A 13,193-nucleotide genomic window follows, 5' to 3' on the forward strand; every position below is an offset into this window, starting at 1 on the left:
GGCAGGAGTAGTTTGCCATGACAGCACTCACTGCCCTTGGGTGAGAGCTCCTGCTCTGTGTAGGAGATGACTGAAGCATTTTCCTTCCTTCTTGGCAGACACTGCCTGTAAGAACCGGCCTCTAGACCTCGTCTTCATCGTAGACAGCTCCCGTAGTGTGCGACCTGAAGAGTTTGAGAAAGTGAAAATCTTCTTGTCAGAAATGATTGATACCTTGGATGTTGGTGAAAGAACAACGCGCGTGGCGGTCATGAACTACGCGAGCACTGTCAAGGTGGAGTTTCCTCTCCGGACCTACTTTGACAAAGCCTCTATGAAGGAGGCTGTGTCTCGCATCGAGCCCTTGTCTGCTGGCACGATGACCGGCCTTGCCATCCAAACTGCCATGGATGAAGTCTTCACCGAGGAAATGGGCACCCGGCCAGCAGCCTCCAACATCCCCAAGGTGGTCATTGTTGTGACAGACGGACGGCCACAAGACCAGGTCCAAGATGTGGCGGCAAGCGCCCGCACAGCTGGCATCGAGATCTACGCGGTCGGGGTAGACCGTGCAGACATGCAGTCCCTGAGGATAATGGCCAGTGAGCCTCTGGATGAACACGTCTTCTATGTGGAGACCTATGGTGTGATCGAAAAGCTGACATCCAGATTCAGGGAGACTTTCTGTGGTAAGGGGATCAGTCCAAGAGAGCAGTGTAACTTGGCTCCATTTGATTTCTGCTGCGGTTCCACTCCTTAAGAAAGAAGTTTTTCAGAAGTGTTATGTATCACATCTAAATATTTCCTTTACCATCCTTTGGGCAAACAAGCCAACCCTCTTTTCCAGTGGAGGCCAAGTAATGGCCTTTCATTTTGAATAGTGACCTAGTGTAGGTAACATTTCTGATTCGAGTGGACCTCCTTGTGCAGTTGGTCAGATTTTGAGAGAAAGACAAATCACAGCAATCTGGACATGGTTTGACTGCATATATTTACTGAATTACTGAAGGTACACACCAGAGCTGTGGAGGCTGCTTTTTTCTTTTCCCATCTTGCTGGGAGGCAAGGAGGATGGGAGTATGGAGCTGAAGGGATTCCCTATAGGTTCAGAGTAGGTGTTCAGAGTTCAGCGTGGCAGGTAAACCACTGCACTGGCTTGAGCAGTCTAGTACAGGATTAAGCGCCCAAATGCAGCAGCAGGTCATCTCAGGACAAGCTTTCACTCCTTAGGCACTGCTGGGCTTTTCCAGCGTGCCAGGCTCAAATCTCCCTCTATTTCTCTGAAACTTGATTTAGACAAGGAACTATGGGATGAATTAGCTTTGCTTTTTCAGGACTGATCTTATAAAAATGCTGTATGTATTTGGTGTCAGCTAGAATTCCACTAATAATGCTAGGCCAGACTGGGCTGTTACTGTCATTGACAGGGAAAAAAAGGTAACCTGGAGTATTTAGAACTGCCTATAGGTAGCTGTGACACAGCCCTACTCACAAAAATTAAATGACAACTTCCTGACAATTAAAAAACTTGTGCAAAGTAGATTTTTCTAGTGAATTTCTAGGAAATTTACTTTACAATAAATCTCCAGCAAATAATAGGTAAAATAAAAAATAAAATAATAATAAAATATGCTAAAATATAAATAATAATAAAAGAATAAAAAATACAATATAATAAAATAATAAAATAAAACAATAAATAATAAAATAATGGGTAAAATAAATAACATTGTAAGAGAATTAAAATAAGAGCCACTTCCTTGGGAACTTGGTTGGTGGTATGTTACTTTACTATTTCAGAGCCTTACTAAAAATTACCACCACACTTTTTGAGTATGTTTAGAGTGAATAGACCTCTTTCTCTAGGTGTGAAAGAAATATGTAAGACCATCTGCAGACAGGACACTTTATCCAATAACTAGCTTAGGAAATGCCTTGAGGTTTGGCTTGACACCATATTGTGCTGCTGATGTGGCCAGATCCTCACAAGTGCCCACCTGGTAGGACAGGTATGTGTGCTGAGAACACAGCACTCATGTCCACCTATGTTCTCATTAAAACAAGTCCTTTCATAGCAGCAAAGAAAAATCCCTTGTTCTTAAGAATAAACCTACTGTTTATTGTGCTGAAGCATAGAAATTATGTCCCTGCAAGGCTGGAGGGTAAATCAGAGTGCTCACACATGTACGCTTCCAGTGTAACTCTGAGTTGCCTGTGTGCAGTTTGCCAGAATCTGTGGGATTCATGAAAAAAAAAGAGTGAAGGAATAAGTCTTTAAAAAGACTTCTATAAACCAAATGAATCTAAGAGCGTCTTGTAAGACAGTGTGGTAAACTGGGTCGCTTTACAGCTCCAGAGTGCTTTTTGGTCAGAAATCTGGGCTCACCAGTGGCAATTAGGATTTTCTTTCGCTTAGACTAAGGCAATTAATTTGTTTGTAGGGTGAACTGAAAACAGGAAAACTAATGTTCAGGGGAAAAATAGTTGGCTAAGATCAAGTTCTTGATGCATTGAGAGCATTATTCAGCATGAGGCCATCCCAGAGATGGAAAAGTCTTGATTAGCCTTGAATAGCTGTCCAAGTCAATGGACGTTTGACTTTCCTAACACAAGAATCTGACCATTTGAGTCTGAGCTTCTCACTTATGCTTGAAAAAATCACCCAGAGATTTTGTTCATAAGTCATGGAGATTAATTCTCTTATTCCCAAGTATGTAGGGAATGAAAAGGTGCTGTCACCAATGAAAAGGTGCTGTCTGTGTTTCAAAAGGTAAAGACAACTCTATCAGCATTCAAACTTCTAAATTTTCCTTGTTTTAGAACATGGGAAATATTGCCATTTTGTTGCCACAAAATTGCCTTGTTTTCAGAAATACATGAGAAGGTTCAAGCACTCTTTTTTAATTCACCAGTATTGTTTTGGAGATTGATTTTACCAGTAGTCCATACCCACAATAATACTAATTAGTAACTACTAATCTGAGTACAAGTCTCAAAACAGACCTGTCTTCCCATTTCTTTAACTTCCCTCCCTCCCTCCCTCCCTCCCTCCCTCCCTCCCTCCCTCCCTCCCTCCCTCCCTCCCTCCCTCCCTCCCTCCCTCCCTCCCTCCCTCCCTCCCTCCCTCCCTCCCTCCCTCCCTCCCTCCCTCCCTCCCTCCCTCCCTCCCTCCCTCCCTCCCTCCCTCCCTCCCTCCCTCCCTCCCTCCCTCCCTCCCTCCCTCCCTCCCATCTTTAAGATCCTTTTCATTGCTGTCTTCTCCTTTCCAGTTCAGTGATGTTACTGAATGCTAAAAATCTCTCCTTGTTGAACCCTTTTCTATTCATTTTTTTCCTGCCACCTCAGGTACTGAGTTATTTCTATGCCATTGATGACCTCTCTCTCCTGGCTACGGAGTGGTGCAAAGGAGGCCTGTAATTTGTTGTGACAGCAACACAGCACTGACATTTACTATCACTAATCCAGCAAACAGTGCACGATGTACTTCTGTAAGCATGAAAGATTAATGCCTGTTCCTTTCCTGTGGGATGCCTGAAGCACCTCTCTGTCAATGCCCTTTGCAGCTGTGAACGTGTGTGCCCTGGGGACCCACGGCTGCCAGCAGCTCTGTGTGAGTGATGGGCCATCCCACCTCTGTGACTGCTATGAAGGATACACCCTCAATCCAGATAAGAGAACCTGCTCAGGTATTATTCCTTTGGATAATGAGTCCAACTAGAAAAAAAACCCAAACAACTCTACTTGTCTGCTTCTGTTGAAACAACAAGCATTATTCTAGGAATAAATAATAAATAAAACTCAGCTGCAAGTAAAGGTGAGATGTAGTTTGATTCTATAACCATCCTTTTTATTGTGCCTACAGATCCATTCATTTGGCATCTATTAGGTGCCAAAACAAAGTCTTCAGATGTAGACACTACAGATATTTTCTCCTACCCCTTGTTCTAATTCCTTCAATTACTTTTGCCATTTCTGAGCTGATTCCGAATCAGCATATATTAAAAAATGGGAATGTGCACTCCATCCCAAACTCCTTGTTATTAACAACAAGTTGTTTCTCTAACATGACTAAGAAGCTGTGGACATGTGTGCACCTGGGAGACACGAGTGTGACCAGATCTGTGTGAGCAACAACAGATCCTATGTCTGTGACTGCTATGAAGGCTACACCTTGAATCCAGACAAGAAGTCTTGCTCAGGTAAGAATTAAAGGCTACTTGAATATATGAAACCCATGGAGATATGGACATGTTTTCTGAGTTACCCTAAAATGAGAACTCAGCTGTAGTCTTTTCCTTGGTTCCAATAACAATAACATGGCATTTTTCTTTAAATTTGTTGATTAAAAAATGCAGTTTTGCACTTTTTACTATTTTTTTCTACTATTTTCTGGTCTTCACACAACTCCATAAACATCATTTAACTGCTTAGTCTGACCACAGGGCAGATTATTGCTCATCTCATGTGGGTTTGTAGCTTCATCCTTGCTGGGGATGTATGGAACTGTTGGAATTGCTGATGAAAGACAGAACTGCATGAGATGTAGTGTAGTGATGTCTTGCACTATCTGCCTCCTCATTAAATAATTAATAACTGAATTCAGTTCTCTGCAGCACAATATTATAATGTAGTAGGACACTGGTTAAATCATAATAAAATTGTAATTACAAATGTTGAGCATTTAAAACAGTGAAGTATCTGGGAGGGATTAATAGGTTTCTTTCCTAAACCATGGCTCACCACAGCCATGGACATGTGTGCACCTGGAAGGCATGACTGTGCCCAAGTCTGTCTGAGTAATGATGGAACCTACAGCTGTGGCTGCTATGAAGGATACACTCTGAATCCAGACAAGAAGACTTGCTCAGGTAATATCTGATTAAGGAAAAATTGTGTTTCAATAAAAGCAAGCAGCTTTTAAAAATCTAGCTAACTTATGTTATTTTTCATATAAACTATCCCAGAGTTTCTTTTCAGCTCCTGAAAACTCAGGGCAACTTTGTTTTTCCGTATGTACAGTAGTAATTTGAGATCCTTGGCTCTTCTGCAGTTGTGTGAAGCTTGTCTTTGGGTAAGATTAAGTTGTGTGAAGCTTGTTTTTGGTTAAGATTAAAATGCCACCTGGCATTTCCTTGAGGACTTCACAGTGTTTTCACACCCATGGAGTATGAATTGCCATATCTGATATGTGATGTGGACCACTTCTGTCAGAAAACCCTTCAGTAAAGCAGCACAAGGGAGTGAGACAATGGAGAGCATGGACTGTGCTGGAAGAGAGATTGCAGTTTGTATCATCATGAGTGTGACTGCTCTTTCTGGTGGATGTGTTTGGACCTTAAGAAATATTCCAGCCTTAGAACTCTAGAGAATGGAGGGAAATGTTCCTTCTCAGTGATGGTCCCATGTGGAGAACAAGAGCAGAGATGTAGCTGGTACTCAGGGATGTACACATAAGTATATATTATCTACAAATTAATATCTATTCTATATTATCTTGATTAGGGTTTGATTTTCACTCTGAATTTCTTTGGATGTCTCATTGGTGATTTATTTAGGGAAAATCCTTTTTTTTTCCCCAGTTCCACTACAATCCTTTTCCTTACTATATTTTGTGTGACAAACTGTTGAACATAGGCTTTCAGTTCCAGGAAGTTCCCAGGTAAATCTCTCAAGTGAAGTCACAGGTCTCACATGCCAAAGAGGGGAAGCCAGAGGGCCTCAGTATTTCTTCCTGCCCAGGTTAGGAGCTGATTTTGTAAGTATGGTGCCTAGGATTAGCTCTTAGCTGGCATTACAGAGAGGCAAATAAACATGTGAGGGAATGTAAATTCAATTAGGCCTTCCCTTTGGGAGTCCAATCCTAAACCTCATTTCACAGCACTGATACTCCTTCTGCATACTCAAACTTTAAATTATTTTCTTTACATGCTTTTTTTTTTCCCCTTTTGAATCTCATTTTTCAGTATCCTGCTAATGATTTCCCAACCATTCAGGTCTTTGTGGCAATTATTTCACAAAGATGGGCAAAAAGTGATGCAAAAATAGTCTAGGTCTGGAAGAGGGTCTTTTTTTCCCATTTTCTTTTCCTTTTTTTTTTTTTTTTCTCTTTTTCCTTTGCTTCCTTTCCCTTCTCCCTTCTTCCTTTCTTTCTTTCTTGCTCTCTTTTCTCTCTCTCTTCCTCTCTTCCTTTCTTTCTCCATCCTTTATTTTTTCTTGTGCCTTACTGGGTCTTCTTACTGCAAAGATATCCAAATATAGGAACTCCTGCTCCGCTTGCCCTTTCAGAACTGGTGTGTTAAATTTGGTTAAAAACAGCAGTGCAGAAATTTGGCAGAAAACACATAAAGTGCCCACTTCGTAACTGGCAGTGGGTGTCACATCTTTTTTAGCAGCCACATATACTTTTCTGTTTATGGTCTTTTCACTCCATAAAACAGTGTCTTCTCCAACTCAATTAGAGCTGAAGTAATGCCAAAGAGTCTTTTAAAATCAGATTTTAAAATCATGCGATATTTGTTCTCTGAAATGCTGTTGGATAATTGTTTTGTAACTTTATCACTTCTAGTTTCACTCCTTTTGCCATCTGTTACAGCTGCAAAAAAGTGTTGCCAGTATTCCAAAATTTTGTACTAATTTTGTGACGTTGATAGCCAGATAAAACACAGCCTTGTGCACCCTGTTGTGTGTGCTGACATGCAGTAAAAACATCCTGGTTTGAATCCAAATGAAGATACATTTGCAAATGAGAATCACTATGACCAACTAAAGGCTGTTTTGAAGAAGTTTGGATATGGATTAACATTCTTCTTCTCTGAAATGCCTCCCTCAGCTGCTGATGTGTGTGCACCTGGCAGGCACGACTGCGAGCAGGTCTGCGTGAGGGATGACCTGTCCTACACCTGTGACTGCCACCAAGGCTACACCCTCAACCCAGACAGGAAGACATGTTCAAGTAAGAGCAGATTGCTGATCCCTTTCCTTCCATGCCCTGCCCAGCTAAGTGCATGTATTGCAATAGCTCTTGTTAGTGTGTGAGTATATTTATATCTGTCTGAGGAACTTCCAGGTGCACTCAGGTGTTAAAAGACAGTTCTATGTCACTGTGTTGCCTACTTTGAGCTAAATTCAGAGATACAAATAACTTTATATGTAAAAACGTTAGTAAATACCATGCAGTCTTTGTCAACTTATAAACAAGGCTTTCCCTAATTTATGTAATATTCAGTAAACCCAGAACTGAGAAATTGTTGAGGAGGGAAGAGATGGGGTTAGTCACACGCTCTGCAGTACTGTGGAATGTGTGTACCACCATGCAAGACAGTTTGAGGAGATGTCCTCCCCTCCAGGCTGAATTTCATCTTGCTGTTCCTTTCTTTGGCTTCTTGGTGACTTTTTGTTACGGTAAAAATGTAAAAATTTCAGAAGTGTTTCTTTCCTTCCCAGTCTACTTACTGTAAAGTTATTGTGTACTGGAAACCTTTCCTAGTGTGCCTTTTGGAGCTGATGTGGCATTTCACATCTGGTGGGGTTACACAGCTGGGTCAGAGGGAGCAAGGTCTGAGGTATCCCTTGTATTAATTAATGTATTAATCCCCAGTAATACAATTGCTGCTCCAAGGTGAGATCAGTTACACATCTCAGTAGCTCCTGATAAGATTCATAGAGGATAGGCTTCCAGCATGGAAAAGCATTGCCATTGTGAAGCATTAAAAAGTGCTATCTTGTTTTTGGATAACTGCTTCTCCAAAGCACATCCTGTGTGAACTGGTGTGTGTGCACCAGGAACCCACAACTGGCAGCAGGTCTGTGTGAGTGGATGATAGACCTGTGAGTGCTATGAAGGCTTTATCTTAATCTTTATCTTAATCTTTATTGCCCAAGTAATAACTTAATGTTGGGGGTTTTTCTGAATAAGTTTATTTATTGAAGCACCTCTTTAATGTGTTAAATATTTTTAATCTGCTTGAGAAATGGTCTATCAATTCACAAGCTCTCAGGAAGTATAATCCCTTTTCTTTCTTTTATGTCTCTTTCCATTAATATTTTGAGCTACTTTGGTCCTTCTTGCTTAGTTATAGCAGCTACTGTATTTAAAACTAGTTTAAGTTTAATTTTGCCTCTTAACTATCATCACACATTTAAGGACTGACTGTATCTAAAAATACAATCTGTCATAATCTGCAATCCTAATGAAATGGGAATAATTGGGGGTGTTGGCAGGGTTCTGGGGCACCTGTCTCTGGGATGTGAGTTTCCATTGCATACTAGCATTTGGAGAATGGCTGGGGGATCCTGAGTGGAACAATACTCAGGTTAGAACTACTGCAATGCTAAACCTTGTATTCTTGGCCTCTCCCCCAAGCTGACTGGGGCAAGTATGAACTCTGTTTTTCCTTCATATGGGCAATACTGGGATCAAATGCTGGCAGAATCTCCCCACAGTCTGATGTAGAATCTGAAATTAAATTGGGTTGGAAAGGACCTCAAGAGGTACCTAGTCCAGCCCTGGTTCAGGGCAGGAATAACCTGCCGTCACATCAAGTGACTGAAGACACTGTGTAAGAGCACAGTTATAAAATAGGTGGCTGTACACAAACACCATCTGCAAAAATAGTTTCTTGTTTGTTTAGACTTGAACACAAAGGCAGTGTAAAAACACAACTTTAGCATGTTTTGTGTGACTTGTTGGGCATCCCAGTGCCCACAGGAATGCCCCAAATTTTGAATATCAAATACAGAAGACTGTCAGTTTCACAGAAGGACTGTAGAAGAATTCACAGCACCCTTGGAAAATTGCCAGAGTTGGTTGGAAAAATAATTTTGTTAAAACAGACAAAGTCCAAGGAGGATCTGTATCTGTCACTGGAGAACTTAAATGCAGACATAAAAAGTTAACTGGCAGTTGGTTGGAAACCAACCATGTTGGTGTGATGTTTTGAACTGGCCTTCCTCCAGCTGACTCTTGAACAGCTCTTCTTTGTACATTGACCATAAAGCCAGTGGAATGTTCCAAGGAGGGGAGCTGAACAAATACAGGCTCAGTGGAATTGAGGAGACACCAATTTCAATATTGGCTTTAATACAAATGAATTTCTGCACTGCCAGATTTGCAGCCTCATAGATTTTGCAGTTTCCTTGCAAAATGGGAGTATTAATGGCATGTTGCCTTTGCAAGTAATGTTTAAAAAACATTTATTAAGAGATGGGTACTATATACAGGTATTACCTCTTGATAACTTATTCAAAATTTATTTGTAGGCTCTCTTTTAAGAAGGCTTTGCCTTTGGAAGCTTATTATTCCAGTCTCAGATGTGGATGGAGTCCTCACTACAGTACCTGTGCTGCAGAAGCTGCTGATACATTTGTTCTCAGCCTTCAGCAAGTAGTGCAGCCTTAACTTATTTACTTTATGGAGTAGGTGAGGTTAAATTGCCTTTCATGCAGCTGAGAACCCACAGTCATCTATTGATGCTTGACATTATTATACTACAATGAAATTGTCTCTCTGAACTCTTGTCATCTTTTTTGTGAATTATGGAGAAAAAGGAATTCTTGAGGACAGTTAAGGCTGGTGCCCTGTGTAAGTCTGGAAGACTGAGGTCAAGACCTATTCAATGGAAGCACTGTGGAGTACAGCAGCGCTCACTTTCTCTTCCTGAAGGGACTGGTGACTCCTCTGTCATATTAACTGGCTCCTCCAGTTAGATTGCTGTGACTTTCTGCTAGATTTTAAATTCAGTTGGGCCTATTTGGATGATGTCATTCCCACCATCTATATTCATGTGACATCTGAATGGGTTTGTGTCCAGTCTCTTGAATCAAAAAAGATACTCCCCACTATGCATGCATATTGCAAATGTTAGAAACCAAGAGTACTTGTGGGATTACACAAAGTTGATGGTGAAGCTGGTTGGTCCCTGCAGCCAGGCCTCTCTTTTTTTTTTTGCTCAGTAATGGTCTAATTTAAAGAGTATAGAGGATGCAGGATCCAGGATCCAGGCAGGCAGGTGAGGAATACCCTGCTCTTCCTCCTTCTTGGTTAGAGTTGAGCTCTCTCTTGCCTGTCCTGGATTAGGACACTCAGGTCTCTGGCTACACACCAGCCCCTGTTCACTTCTGCCCCTCCCTTCCCAACTGCCCTGGGTTGCAGTGCTTGCTGTGGCAAGCATGAGTTCGACTCCTTCCACAAGATCAAGCATTTTCTTGGGATTTAAATGTTCAATAATTGTAATAAATATACTAAATGCTGTTTTCTCTCTTAGGAGCCATAACAAGCAGTCTTGTAACAACTGAAGAGTCCTGTAAGTGTGAAGCCATAGTTGCCCTCCAGGACTCAGTGACCTCACGGCTTGAAGCTCTCTCCACAAAATATATCCTTTTTCTTACATGATTACCTGCATTCAGCACTTTCCTGGTACTTTAGAGGTACCTGTTTTGATATAAACCAGGGAAGAAATATCCCTCAAAGGAGAAAGTATTTTCAGAGTGATTTTAGAAATATCATGTAAAATAATGTAAGTTCTTGCAAACACCACTATGTTTCACATTTCATTGAAGAGCAACGCGATACAGATAAAATAAGTGCATATGCCCACATCCCCTAGATTACATGTGCCATGCTGAACATCAACCACTGCTCTACTTGTAATTCTGCTGGCTGGCTTTTACATCAATAGCCCTCCTATTATGTTCCAAAACTTTAAAGACAACTTCACAGGCAGTGTGACAACAGTCCCACTAGCTGTGTATTCCTCTGCATCCCACCTCCATAGGCAGGCACTGTCCCAAGTGAATCTCAAGCATCCTCTTTTCTCTGAAAATGTGTGAGCTTATTAGTATCCTGGAATACAGGGGCATGAGAGAGCTGCAAGGCAGGGTGCTGAGGCTCTGGGCAAGCCTTGTGCCCGTAGGAGATCCGAGATGCCGGCTGGTGGTGGAATTTGCTGGTTTCATTTGCTGCAGTGCCGTGTCTGTAGCTGTGAAGAGAAATGTGGTCAACCCCCAGATTAGACATTCCACAAACACGTGGGAGAGAAAAAAAAACCCAACCAATAAAGAAAGATGAAGTGCTGAACTCTGTCATTCCACAGCAAGCCTGAATGCTGGAATGAATGCCCCCAGATGACATGGCAGGAACTAATAACTGGAAGTTGAAGTTGGACAAGCTGTGGTACATCATAAGGCATAATTTTTAGAAGTGAGAGTGGTTGATCACTGCTACAATTTACCAAGGACTGTCACAGATTTTCTTTGCTGAAAATTTTTGAGACTGAATGCTTTTTTTTTTCCTGTCAAAGGTGCTCTTATTCAAATAGGAATTGATTTAAAGGAGCATTATGTCTGTGCTTATCATCCCCATCCCTGGGGCTTCAAAATCAAGGAGGAGTGGACTATTTAAGATTAAAAGAAAAGGAGAGCAAAGTAGTGAGTTTTATACATGAACTCATCATTTAAATAGTCACAAGAATTTTTCAGTTTGCCGAAGTTTCTGAAAGTCAAATAAACAGTTCTGCCAAGGACACAAGAATTTCCCAGTTTTTGAATAAATTCAGAGTTATTTTTATGAGATCTACGTGCACATCCCTCTTTTTGCAGTGTGTTTGGAGTTCAGTTTATCTGCCTGGGAAAAGCTAGGGGAAGACCTCTGATTTTCCTGGATTATAATGTACAATTCTAAGGAATTTAATTACTTAAAACTGAACACCAAGATATTTAATCCTGTAATGTCATCTCAGTAGTAGCACGTCCTTCAGAGATCAATCTTTCTGCCCCAAGAGCTCATGTTAAGCAAGAAAATGTTGTGGGTTTAAGTTTGGAATACACTTTATTACAAAGAGCTGAGGCTTTCTTTCAAAGTTATTCTTTGATGGGCCATTTCTATCCCTAACATCCTTTCAAGACAACCTGGAAAACATAGCAGAGACCATTACCTTCTGCTCCTCATCCCTGAGTATTATCTGCTCCAACTCTTTCTACGGAATTAGGGTTGTTGAGATTATTTGGGAAGATGCCAGGTCTTGACAGAGCTCTAGTACATTTGGAAACCTCTGTTTCAAGCATGTATTAACCTCATCTAGAAAACAGTGGTTTTTTTAATATGCAGCAATGAGAAAGACTGTAAATAAAACAAACCTTATAGCCATCTATTTTATTGCCCTTAACAACTGACCACTAGAGGAAGTGTCTGAGAAGCTGCAGGCATATCAAGAGAGACAGCAGATTGTCTGAGCTATCATTTTGCTTGATTTTAAAATAATTTTTCAGAATCAATTTTTATTGTTTTCAGTAAGCATTATTTCATTGCAAAGCTTACAAAACAGCAGCTGGTTTATTATAATCAACAAACATCAAAAAGACTTCAGGAAGACAAGAGTCTTAAAAATACAGTGACCCTGAGGATCTTCATGTACAGTCACTTTATAGCCATGAAGCTACTCATTCCTGCTGTGCTTCAGTTTGTACTGCAGGTACTGCTTTTCTGTAGTAACTGCATTTTTTATTCTCTTACTTCAAAGGAAATACAGAAAAAAAATGGATACAGTATATCACATTATATCAAACTTTGAAATGGCAAGGCAGAATGAAAAAATGTGCCTATGTCTTCTTTCAATTAAAAGGGAAAGTAAGTTGGGATCTTGTAACTTATTAAAATAAAATACAATATGATATGCACATTGATGTTGGAGTTATTTTGTATTCAACCTAAAGGACACGTGTTATGAAATAAAGGGATTAAAAAAACAAAGGAAACAAAATTTTAAAGATAAAGGAGGCATAAATGGAAGAAATAAACAGAATACTGCGCCAAGACACAATTGGGAAAATAAGTTGATTTTAAAACCTAGACATCACTGTAAATATAGATAAAAGATTGGACAGTAATTTCAAGTATTAATAATGTTTAAAATGTAGAAGAATGAAAGACATCCTCCAATTTAATACTTTTATCCTGAAAGATCTACCTGTGTTATTATTAGTCTGTCATTCCTGTTGTCATCACACAGACTTTACTGATACTTGTGTCAATCAAGCTTTTAGGATAAAACACACAAGCCTTAAAAAAAAAAAATTAGTCATTAAAGGAATCCATTCATTTTATACACTTGGCATTTATAATTATCCAAATACTTTAGAAATTATATTTAAATTAGGAGTCAAAATGATGTTTTTTTTTTAATGGAAAAATCCCACATATTTTGTAGACCCTTGCAATA

General features: G+C 40.3%; 1 protein-coding gene across 4 annotated transcripts in view; it reads left to right on the forward strand.

Moving 5' to 3' along the window:
- Nucleotides 1-12,645, forward strand: part of MATN3 (matrilin 3) — a 14,655-nt gene extending 2,010 nt beyond the window's left edge. Inside the window, exons 2-8 of one of the 4 annotated variants that reach the window (XM_058836513.1) lie at nucleotides 99-668; nucleotides 3,543-3,665; nucleotides 4,053-4,178; nucleotides 4,725-4,847; nucleotides 6,809-6,931; nucleotides 10,242-10,349; nucleotides 12,152-12,645. In XM_058836513.1, coding sequence (XP_058692496.1) covers nucleotides 99-668; nucleotides 3,543-3,665; nucleotides 4,053-4,178; nucleotides 4,725-4,847; nucleotides 6,809-6,931; nucleotides 10,242-10,349; nucleotides 12,152-12,207 — 1,229 coding nt within the window. In that variant the 3' untranslated portion in view covers nucleotides 12,208-12,645. The remainder of the gene's footprint in view (nucleotides 1-98; nucleotides 669-3,542; nucleotides 3,666-4,052; nucleotides 4,179-4,724; nucleotides 4,848-6,808; nucleotides 6,932-10,241; nucleotides 10,350-12,151) is intronic. The other 3 variants (XM_058836514.1, XM_058836515.1, XM_058836516.1) reach the window with 3 other exon arrangements.
- The last annotated feature ends 548 nt before the right edge of the window (nucleotides 12,646-13,193 follow it).

Source organism: Poecile atricapillus, chromosome 3, assembly GCF_030490865.1.
Source record: "Poecile atricapillus isolate bPoeAtr1 chromosome 3, bPoeAtr1.hap1, whole genome shotgun sequence".
NCBI classification, from domain to species: domain Eukaryota; kingdom Metazoa; phylum Chordata; class Aves; order Passeriformes; family Paridae; genus Poecile; species Poecile atricapillus.